Source organism: Solanum dulcamara, chromosome 10 (genome assembly GCF_947179165.1).
Source record: "Solanum dulcamara chromosome 10, daSolDulc1.2, whole genome shotgun sequence".
NCBI classification, from domain to species: domain Eukaryota; kingdom Viridiplantae; phylum Streptophyta; class Magnoliopsida; order Solanales; family Solanaceae; genus Solanum; species Solanum dulcamara.
This window is the reverse complement of record NC_077246.1, coordinates 1,391,678-1,403,383: the sequence shown is the minus strand read 5'-3', so window position 1 is coordinate 1,403,383 and position 11,706 is coordinate 1,391,678. Positions and strand designations below refer to the sequence as shown.

The window sequence follows — 11,706 nt, the reverse complement described above, 5'->3', positions numbered from 1 at the left end:
ATCATTCCGATGAAGGCCTTTAGAAATAAGAAAGATCAGCAACAAAGGAGAAAATCACAAGAAAAGTGGACACTCTCACATTCCTCAAGTAAGATTGAGATCTGAAAAGGATAGCATGCAGTCAACCTTACTCATACCGTATGAAGGTATATAAGTTGTTCCCAAAATGTATCCCAACTTTATATTATACAAGCATATTTGGGACCTAAGGAAGAAGAGAACAAATGCATCTTACCCAAGATTAGAGAAATATCTTGTAACTAAAGCTATACTTGAGATTTGTGAATCTCCAACCAGATCAATAAGAGTACAATAAGTCTCATCACACTTCCAATTCCTCTCTACTACTACTACTGCCACAGGAATATAAAGGCAAAAACTGACAAAGGCAAAGAATGTAAACCTGAAAACATATAAAAAGAAAAATGACTGAAAAGATTGTTCTAGCATTACTTGACAAACAAGCAAACAAAAATTGCAAGATCACTTCTCTGCATCCATATTCTTTTCAAGACAAATATCACATAGCCAGCTCCAACGTACGACTACTGTTGCTTGCACTCTGGTGGCCTCTCACCAGCCTGACCATCAGCTGTGTGCGCTCTTCTAGCAATCCTCTGTGACATGAATATAAACAACTCAGTATTTCTAGTATTACGAAAGAGAAAGCGCATATGAAAGAACTATCATTGAAGAAACACGAGTGTGTCGTTCATACCTTGTGAGAAGCAGATGATGACTGTAGTGACATTTGAAACAAGGGGAAAATGTTAGCATTCATGACAATCTACAAATAAGTATTTAACCACTAAACAAGGAAGCAAGTACCTTTTTCTTGGTACTGCTATCATCTTCATCCTCCTCATCCTCATCGTCATCATCCTCATCATCTTCCTCGTCCTCATCATCATCCTCTTCGTCATCATCTTCGTCATCCTCATCTTCCAAGTCAGCAAAATCATCTTCAGCAGCTTCCCCAGTGAACCAAGAAACCGCATGAGGAATAATCTTATCTCGGATTGTTGATCTGCATAGAAAATCAGGATATGAATCTCAGCAACTAAATGGGAAGTTTGAAATTGAACAAGTACAGATATCATCAGCAGCATCTTCCTTCAGTAATTGTTTTGTATAATTTTCCTTCAGTAATTTATATTCTGGATGATACAATATTCACTTTAAATGGAAAATACATCATGGTCATGCAGATTGATATTTCCATATCAACTTACCCAATGTCATAGTCTTGTTCCATCAAACCTTGAAGTTCTTCAGCCTGTCCAAGAAGTAGAGAGAAAATGTTATTCAGACTGAACCTCAAGAACATTGACACAGAAGAAAATGAAATACTTACAGCATCTTCATCAATATCCTCTTCATCCTCCGGAACTTGAGGTGGACTAAAGAAGTTGAAGAAACTTTCACATTGTTCTGTTTTCATAATAGGCTTGGCATTCTTTGAGCCCTTCTTTGGCTTCTTCTTTAGAATCTTTTGTGTCAAACATTTTCCTGGATACCATTCTATCTCGGTCCTAAAGATTGTCAGCAATGAGAAGTCATTAAGGATAATAAAGCAGGCTAAAATATCAAATCAAAAAACTTGTATGCAGATTAATATGTCACATACCCTATGGCCTTCTCCAGAATCGGTTCATCTTCATCAATCATGTGATATGTTTTAGTCAGCACAGTATTCTTGAAGTACGGATTAGTATCAAAGAAAAATTCAAGCTTAAATCCCTTAGGATTATCAATCCTTGCCCACTTTATATCCTTGAGAAATTTGAGTGCGCCTTCATCTCGCTCTGAAATCTGTACTTACAGAATTGGATCAGATTACAATTGGAGGACTTGCAGGATACAAGAAAATTAAAGTAACATGGAGCACTTGATGATTAACAACTAACCTCCTCAGCTAGCACATCATTATTCTTCATTGCAGTGAACCAGAAATCAGGGACACCTTTCCCTATCAAAGCCAATATCAAGAATACTTATCACAAGGAAGAAAGCATAAACCCTAACTTCATACTCCCTCCATCCCAATCTATGTACAGTGTTGCCTTGCTTAGGGTGGTTGGTGTTTGCCATTGTACTAGTTGTATTACAGTAGTTCTTGTTTTTGAAATCCATCATTATCTGTTGTTTTCAAATAATCTACTCTAGTATGTTGTTTTTTGTGTTTCGATTATTGCACTATTTGTTGTTGCTCCCTTCTAGTAGACTTTGCATTGTTTCCTTGTTACTTGCTATATTTTCTTTTTTGTATCTTGAATTGCTACATTTGAGCTGAGCGTCTTACGAAAACAGGCACTCTACCTCCACGAGGTAGTGGTAAGGTCTTCACAGGGTATGTTTTGGTTGTTGTTGTATGGAAAAGTGACATTCTTCTTTGGACAAACTAAAAAGGAATGGAGGCCACATAAATTGGGACAGAGGGGAGTATTTAACATACCCGCTGCAACTTTATCCTCTTCCTGGTCCGCTGCTGCTGCATCTGTCACCGCACCATCAACCTCAACAACTCCGTTCACAATATCAAATCTCTGCATATATTCAGAGTTTGCTAACATTACTTTGAGATAAAGGTGCATATAATCAATGGATGCAAGGCACAAAAGCAAATGCAGCGGCATCACAGACCTTAGTATACAAAGGCTGATACAACTTTTGGTATTTGGCTTCAAGCGCAGCTCTCTCCTCAAAAAATTTTGCCTCCAAATCATCATGCTGAGACTGAATTTAAGATAAAAGAGAAATAGAATTCAACATCCAAGGTTGCAGAGATAAACAATTAGATCAAACAGCAAGGAAACTGAGAAAGACATAGGCAATTTCCCAGATACTAAAATTAACTCAAAAGAAGTTTAACAACTAATTTGGCAACTAATGCACATAGTATTTTGTAAATCAAGGAGATAATTTCCTAAATAACTCACAATGATGTCACTACCCATAAATATATACTATCAATCTGGAAGATACTTGAGGGTTGTTTTGTTCGCGGACTAAATTATCATGGGATTATAATCCTTGGACTAATTTATTAATCCCAAGCTAGATGGTAATATGTTGGGATATCCAATAATAAATTTGGGATAAAACTTATATTGTGTTGTCAATGTTTGGTTGCAGTATAAATATATCATGGGATAAATCAATCCCAAGCTTAATCTTGGGATATCCCACCTTATCCCGCATACTAAATGACCCCCTTAAGATGGAAAAATAATATCTCCACTTCACGTTAGCAAGAAAAATTTACGTTTCACTTCTTAGCTCAAAAAACAGAGGAATATGTTGATATAACATTACGAACAGAACCAGAAAATAATTAAAGATTGAAGTACAAAAATCTTGAGAAAATCCAAGATCTTTCATGTTTTATCAGCTTAATAGAAAGGTAGTTTGACTTGTTACAATTTTATTGATGCTTATTCAAATAAAAGAAATAGTCGGACTGTTTCATGAGCTATATACACAACCCCTGGATGTCAAACAGTATAAAAGATCATGGTAAAATTCTTACTAACGTTCTCCAGTGAAAATAGGCTCTTGAACAAGGGTCATCACGAGCCATAATATCATTTCTGTGTTCACTGTATCATTGAGTCATTTCTAATCAGATGCCACCAAGCAACTAAAACACTCAACTTCCCAAATGTCGCAATCATTTAGAAGTTGTTTGAATGTAGATGAATCATGCATCCAAAGTTTATAGTAAAAGAGAACTTAGAAACAACAAATGTGAGAAATGCCTCAAATCCAAAACCAGTTGAAGCTGACAATATAAATCCTCTATATCTATTCCATTTGAGTTCATTTTATTCAAATACGCCATTCGTTAAATTTCTAAGCCAAACAAAGGGTTCTATTAAATTAGGGAAGCTTTGAATTTAATTATTATCCTACAAGAACATAATGTAAGTGTACAAAACCAAAAATAAACACTAATCCAGTTACATGGCGTACAAATATTAGATGATTAGCCAAAAGACAACAACAACAACATACACAGTGTATTCCCCACAGGTAAGAGTGAACCTACACCTTACCCTACCTCATGGAGATAGAGAGATTGTTTTCGAAAGACACTCGACTCAAATAACACATAGCAAGGCAGTTTGAAAAAGACAATCCAGAGGTAAAACAAGGCATAGCAAATAAGTCAGCCAAAAGACACCAATGATACATATTCAAGCAATAGGCTGAGCATGCCTGAATAGCAAATAAATCAGCCAAAAGACACCAATTATACATATTCAAGAAACAGTAGTGTGTAGGCTAAACATGCCTGAATCTCTCTCAGAACTTCAACACGCTTTCTAACATTGGGCGACAAATTTTCAAGCAAGTTTGTGTGCTTCCCAGTAAGGTCTTGAAGTTTATTCTGCAAAACAATCAACAAAATCACTACATAAATGTAACAAAACCACCACACAACACAAACATGTAAGAAACAAGGAAAACAAACTCACTTTGAGCACATTAACAAGGTCTGCTCTGTCCCCAGCATTCAAAGCTACAAAACAAATTTCAATTAGAAAAACACAAATGAATACAACAACAACAACATACCCATTGTAATCTCAGGAGTGGGGTTTGGGGAGGGTGGTTCCGATAGACCCTCAGCTCAAGTAACACATATCGACAATCAAAGCAACTATAGTAGTTAAAGAAGTCATAGCAAGCAACAAGTAATAAGATAATTGAAGCAAGGAAACTGAAAAACAACAGAAAAAACTAAAATCGACGAATAAGTTAGTAGGAGAGTAATAATAACAGCATCTGATAAAAACCCACACCTAAAATGGAACCAACAAACATCAAACAACTATAAGACTAAAAACCCATCAAAAGTTTCTGCTTTTAGGAAACCAAATTTCACAAGATAAACATTAAAAGATTAATACCCACAACTTTTCACTAGTAAAATACACATAAAAGTAACTTATAAAGTGGTTTTGTGGGTAGGGTTCAACTCTTACCCCCATCAAAAGTTGCCTTTTTTTTTCAAGAAACCCAGAAATTTTTACATATCTAAGTAAAAACCCATCAAAAGTCTCATCTTTAGAAGAAACCCAGAAAATTAAACATGCAAAATACATAAAATTAAACAAAATAAAAGTCGTAAAATCTATTGAATAGGTTTTTTACCAGCGCTGAGATCGGCAACGTTGAAGTTGTCTTTGATGTTGCTCATTATACCAAGTAAAAATCAGATGAAAAAGCCTATAAAAAAACCCTAAAACAGGGGAAGAACAATAAGGGAAGAGAGAGGTAGAGAGAAAGAAATGGGCCTATTTAAGCTCTCTAAAGTTCCCCCCTTTTTTCACTTTCTCTCTCTAAAAAGAGAAAACCTAGCAGCAAGCTGTATCTGACTGTCAGCAAGACCGTGTTTGGGTTCAAAAATAATCATGCAGGTGTGTGCTGTGGGGGGGCGGGGGATTTTTGAAATGTGTGTAAAAGTCTAATCACGGCATGCAGAGGGGTAGACGCAGGTCGAAAAAGTATTGAAAAAAAGTGATTAGACAGAATATAACATAGTTTCATACTTATCGAGGACATGACTTTTGATAGAAAAGAATGAAGATAGCGTGTAAGGTTAGAAGGTTAAAAGAAATAGGATGTTATCTTGCCATAGGTTTTTTTGTGTGTGTGTGTTTTTCGCTTATTTGCGATTGTTACTATTTCTTTTCTATAGACTTCACTCCGCTTTTTTTATTAAATGCTATATTTCTTTTAGTGTTTTCTTCTTGGATTGACACACTTGAGCCGAAAGTTTTTTAGAAATAGTCTATCTACTTTCATTAGATAGTAATAAGATATGCGTACACTCTACTATTTTCAGACCCCACGGAGTGAGATTTCATTGAGTATGTTGTTATTGTTGTGTAAATTTTTAATCAATTAATTTGTTCCTCTTTATACTTAACTAGTTTTATTATTATTATTTGTGAAAATTGAGTTTCAAAATGAATAACGAATATTAAAGTCAAAAAAAATGATTTCTTTAAATATTAAAATCAAATTTCAAAATGAATACTTGAATTTTAATCAAGTTTCATACGTAATGTTCTAATTTTGCTTTTCTTTCGAATATCTTTTTTACCTCGCAAAAATAAGATAAGATATGAGAATGTATGTTTGAACAAAGAGAGGATACTATCAAATTAGTTTTTTGAAAAAAAAAAATGAAAATGAGCCTCCAAGTCATATTAGACTTTATTATAAATATTAATCAGATTAATAAAACCTAATAACAAGTTGGTTTACTCTCTTCATTTTAAATTAATTTGTCTAAATTGTGGAGTAAGTAGGAAGGTTGTTTCCATTAAATTATTTTTTCTTATCTTTTCTTTTTAAATAAGATCTCAATTTTAACGACAATTTCATTAGATATCTTACGACTAGAATTCTTTTTTTTCTGGATTTAGTTCCTCCACCAACGCGAATTCCAATTAGATTCAGGTATGCTACACTTTTTTTCAAAGGAAAAAAGATCTCAGAGAGTTGTTTCTTGAATTCGAAAGAGAATACTTGGGATTTCTTCCAGAAGTTTTCGCAACTCAATCATAGATGATGGAATCATCAAAGATTTGACATTTTCCAACTCTGTTTGCAACTCACTATAGGCCCGAAATACAAAGAGATGATGTGTACGAACAAGATATCCAACAACAAGAAAAAGGAAAAGGAGTAAATAGAGGAAAATGCACGGGAGTACCGATATCTATCATGCACCCGAATTTAAATATGGTAATGTTCATCTATTACCAAAAACAAGTCATTTATGGATATTGAGCCCGTTTGGATGGACTTAAAAAAAGTAACTTTTATGTATGAAGTGCTTTTAGAACTTTAAAGTGCTGAAAGTTATTTTTATAAATAAGCATTTGAGTGTTTGAATAAAAGTGCTTAAATGAGAAAAATTACGTGAATTTTAGGGTTAAAAGAATAAAAAGGGTAGTTTGGGAATTTAGTTAAAATATAAGGGATATAAAAGTAATTTTCATGGTCAAAGAAAATGACTTTAAGCACTTAGAAAAAAAATAATTAGAAATCCTAACTTTTCATTTTTGACTGACTTTAAGAACTTTCTGGCTTAAAGTTAGCATTAGGCAAACACGTCCAAAAGCTGAAAAGAGGCTTTAAGTTGGTTTTGACCAACTTAAAGCCAATCCAAACGGGCTCATTATTAGGAGGACCGTGTTGGTCCAGTCCAGTCTACCTTTTGATCCACACGGATCAGGATATGGAAATAAGCAGAAAAAAATCAGAAAAATAATTGAAAACCAGGAAATATTGTAGTATCTCAACACAAATTTATATACAAGAGAAGTAACTCATTGTGGATGAAAATAGTACAAAAACAATTAAAACACCATGAAAAGCAATCTCTCTTGTGATCTTGAGGTAAGAAAACATTTGCCAATCAATTTTCCTTCTTTGAATAGCACTGCTAGTATTATTTCTTTGGATGAATTGAGTGAAATAGTGCCTCGATTTCTTCTTTGGCTCGTTCGAATATATTTGGACCTTTAACTTCATTAATTGGTGTTTTAGCATCAATGTCATCACTCCTTCCGTGAGTTTCTTTGTGATGACGTTGAGGAGACTTTTGTCCGGGGAAATGTGTTCTTGTTGATTCCTCGACCCTTTCGTTTTGATTAGTAGGCACCTTTGCTTTGTTTTCTGCGTAAACAGAATACACAAGTATGATCAGACAATGAATATTCATTCAAACATCTAAGCGAAAAGTGTGATGTGGAAGATGACAGTACCAGATCCTGTAAAATAATTTGATACCACTAGCTAGCCAGTCATTTTCAAATAATCAAAGGATCCATTCGACTGCCCCAAATAATGGTTGTCGTAGAAGATGTTCTACGCGAAAGAGGAAGAAAGTCTGACTGTTCAGTGTATATGATGGAAGTGAAAGAAGACCTTCATCATTCCCACGATTCAACCACGGGGAGTAAAACAATTCTGCCTTTGTAATAGCTATAATGTTTTCCTTGACTATGGACTTTAAAAGGGCAGCCCGATGCACTAATTTCCCGGGTCCAGGAAAGGGCTAGACCACAAGAGTAGTCTTACCCGGCATTTCTGCCAAAAGCAGTTTTCATAGTTCGAATCCGTTACCTCTTGGTCACATGGCAACAACTTTACCGTCCCATTAGGCTCCCATTTACCGACTTTACTATGGACATTGTCCTACATAATTGTCCCTATGTTCATAACCACCGTTATAACTTTTTGGCACCAGTATCAGAGTAAAGACAAAACTTAAATCTTCTTTGAGCTTTATGGTATAGGTCAGAAAAGTCACAAAGTGTCGACCAGATTGTATAGAGTTTAGATTAGCATTGATTCAAATTCAAAATGAGTCAAGACATAGATGATATACCACTAATTGAACTTACTACTTCTGCAACATCAAATGTTATCAGTTTAAAGTCTCTCACCGAGAATGAGTTGAGCAAATACTGGCCAAGGACACAAGAAGATAGAATCATTATATTTGGACTTTTGATTCTTTATCCAACAAAACTCTAGTCGAAGATGGCAGATGTAAATAACCATTGCCAGCACCAAAGATTGCAGCACCTCACCTTGCTTTTCAAGAGTTTCATCTCCTACTTCGTAATCAAGGTAAGTTCCCCATCAGAGGAGCTCCGGTGGATAAATTGAAGTTAGGTTTCAGCTCTTTTAGTTTGGAATTTCAAGGAGAACTGTACTCTTCATATGAAATAATTTTGAATTTAAGGTATTTCTCTCCCCAGGAGTAAATCGTTCATCCATGTTTCTATAATATATGGTCAACAAACACCAGAAGTTAGGCAACCTGCTCCACAGAACACACTCCACCGAGGCAGATGAATCTTAAACGGAAATGGAATTTCTCCAGAACTTATCACTCAATGGTGCTACCGTGCTAGTGCTCCTGGCAAGTCTCTTTTGACGTGTTCCCATCTCCATGTGATGTACATAGATTTTATAATGCTCCTAATATTGTGATCCAAACTTCATCTTGTTTTTTCCGACATAAATGGAAATGAAAGAGAATTTTCAAAAAATTCACCTAATTCCCTAATTGTACAGGAAAAACGCAATCACTTGAAGAAATACTGTAAAAGAAGGCACACAAGCACACACAAGTCACAACTTAAAATGTCTAACGTGACAGAGTCACATGACACTGTTTATGTTTCACTTGTTAAGTGATTAAAATTTATAATCACAAATCTTGGAAGTTAAACCAATCCGCCAAAGATTAATCATAGAGTCCAAACCTGAAAGAGAATCGGGATTATGTGTCTTCAACTCAGCCATTGTACCACTAGTCCTGCAGATCATCAACAAAGTAATGCAAAATTAACTACGTAACATCCTCAGAAACATTTGTTCTCTATCTTTAATAGAACATCCCGTTCTTGAAACCTGTTGTCGTCATCTGAAGTTGAAGCATGACAATGATCTTCCTTTTTTGGATGAATTACTTGAACAAGAGCCTCGATTTCCTCCTTTGCTCTCTCAAACACGTTGGGTGCTTTCACATCACTAATTGGTGTGTTCTCATTAATATCCTTACGCAACCCGTGAGTTTCCTTGTGATGGTGATGTGGGTGTCTTTCACCATGCAACAATGCCTCAAATTTTTCTTTAACTCTCTCAAACACATTAGGCGCCTTTACATCTTTATCTGCCAATATGAGAGTATCATAATCAGTTGACTATCCAACGCCAAATCTTAGACCCCAACCAACTATACCAAACTTCCAAATGAATCTAATTGTGAAAGAATTTGAGCATTTCGAGTAAAATCTTAAGAAAATTAGTCGAGTGGACAAGATGGGATTCGTTTGGCTCGTGAAAAAATCTAAGCCTTCAACCCAAAAACATATGAAAATGGGTAGAGCAATTCAATTTATAAAGCTCTCTTTTTTTATGCCTTTTAAACCTTACAACAACAACAACATACCCAGTGTAATCTCAGAAGTGGGGAGAGAGGTGGATACGCAACCTCACCCCTACCTTGAAAGGTTGATAGATTGTTTCCAATAGACCCTCAACTCAAGTAAAGCACATCAAAAATTATGTAAAGCAAATATAGTAGCAGAAATCCATACTGAAAACAATGGAGAATAGAACAATAACAACAACAACAAAAAAAAAAAATATAGTGACCGAAACCAAGGAAGTTGGCTTAACTGATTGAAAGTACTTCTAGCTACTAAGCATCAACAGCTGAAGCTAATTTTATCAATAAACAGTCAAGTGTTTGGCTTGCAGTGGCGGAACCACAATAGAAGTTATTGATTCAGCAGAACTCAATAGTTTTGGCCCTAACCCTGTATTTGTAGCAAAAAGTATCAACCTAATATGTATGAACCCAGTAACAAAAAAGGTTGTGGTTCAGAAACCATAAACTTACTTCCAAATACCCTTTTTCAACTTAGCTTCAAATATCACTCGATTCATGTCCAAATGCCTACTTAAAATCCTGAATCCGCCTCTTTTGGCTAGACATGTTGTAACTAATAACAAACAATTGATATGGTTTGTACTAGCATGTTTCTTTTCTATTAAGGTCAGCCCGGTGCTCTAAACTCCCGCTATGCATGGTATCCAGGGAAGACTCAAACCACAAAGGTCTATTAAACGCAATGTTATCCTACATTTCTGCAAGAGGCCTTCTTTTTCCGTTAAAATGGTTAAAAATTGAAATGCCCTTAAAAGATAAATATACTAAGATAGAGTTCAACCATAGATTTTGGATCAAATTTTGAAAATTTATCTTCAAAAATATCTATTTCATCATAAAATTTGATCAAATTTTGAAATTTTATCTTCAAAATATTTTCAAGATCCAAAAAATGGCTCACACCAATTTTGGGGAGAATCTTCACTTCCATTAGCAAAACTTCAAAAAAAATCCAAATAAAATGCAAGTCTAAACACAACTTTAAATTCCAAAAATCTAAACTTCAAAAACTCGAATTTTCAAATTTCAACTTCAAAATCCGATGCTAAACAAGAGCTAAAAATGTGATCATTATTGCAAAATATTCAATCCTAAACCGATTCAAATGCAAATTAACTCAGTCCCAATGATTAAACACAAAAGATTAGTAACAAAAATTAAAAAAAGACTCAAACTTTTAGCTGAACTTGACCTAATAAATACAACTCTAAATCACTGAAGATGCAGTAATAATTAATCACTTGAAATGAAAAGGATTAAAATTAAACTCTAATTAAGGTATACGATAAGCTGACTTAGACACGACGATCACATAAAAATAAAAATAAAAAGTTAACTGAAGTGGGGTTCCTAAAATTAACTGAAAAATTGTTCTCAAAAACCCAAAAAGCAAAAATTGGAATAGTGAAATGTTTTACCTGATGATGAAATTGAATTTGGTTTTGATTTTTCTTCAGACATTATTTCTGGGAGATTTTTTTTTTTTTTTTTTTTTTTTTGTATTTATGGAAGTGGTGGAAAAATTGGAGACTACTTGTTGATCAACTAGAGAAGATTCTTGAACAGGTAATTTGTGGAGAAAATTAACAAAAATGGTCCCTTATGTTTTAGGTAGTTCAAAATAGTCCCTTCAAAAAATGTTTTGAACAGTTTTTGGTCTTTAAGTTTATTTATAATTACAATATTTTTTTATCTAAATTTTTAACGGTCTGTTAGCT

General features: G+C 34.5%; 2 protein-coding genes across 2 annotated transcripts; both read right to left on the bottom strand.

The window, feature by feature from the left end:
• Nucleotides 1-241: 241 nt before the first annotated feature.
• On the bottom strand, nucleotides 242-5,352 carry LOC129870585 (nucleosome assembly protein 1;1). Its single transcript, XM_055945401.1, has 12 exons — nucleotides 5,158-5,352; nucleotides 4,479-4,522; nucleotides 4,295-4,390; nucleotides 2,644-2,736; nucleotides 2,456-2,546; nucleotides 1,908-1,969; nucleotides 1,628-1,812; nucleotides 1,355-1,532; nucleotides 1,233-1,276; nucleotides 829-1,027; nucleotides 719-739; nucleotides 242-617 (listed from the first exon to the last, which is right to left on the bottom strand). The coding sequence occupies exons 1-12, from the start codon at nucleotides 5,201-5,203 to the stop codon at nucleotides 546-548; spliced, it is 1,131 nt and encodes a 376-aa protein (XP_055801376.1). The 5' UTR covers nucleotides 5,204-5,352; the 3' UTR covers nucleotides 242-545.
• Nucleotides 5,353-7,305: 1,953 nt separating this feature from the next.
• LOC129871386 (uncharacterized) lies at nucleotides 7,306-11,486 on the bottom strand. The gene is made up of 4 exons (XM_055946294.1): nucleotides 11,407-11,486; nucleotides 9,445-9,706; nucleotides 9,297-9,349; nucleotides 7,306-7,695 (listed from the first exon to the last, which is right to left on the bottom strand). Exons 1-4 carry the CDS (start codon nucleotides 11,447-11,449, stop codon nucleotides 7,469-7,471), a joined length of 585 nt encoding a protein of 194 aa, XP_055802269.1. The 5' UTR covers nucleotides 11,450-11,486; the 3' UTR covers nucleotides 7,306-7,468.
• Between the last annotated feature and the right edge of the window lie 220 nt (nucleotides 11,487-11,706).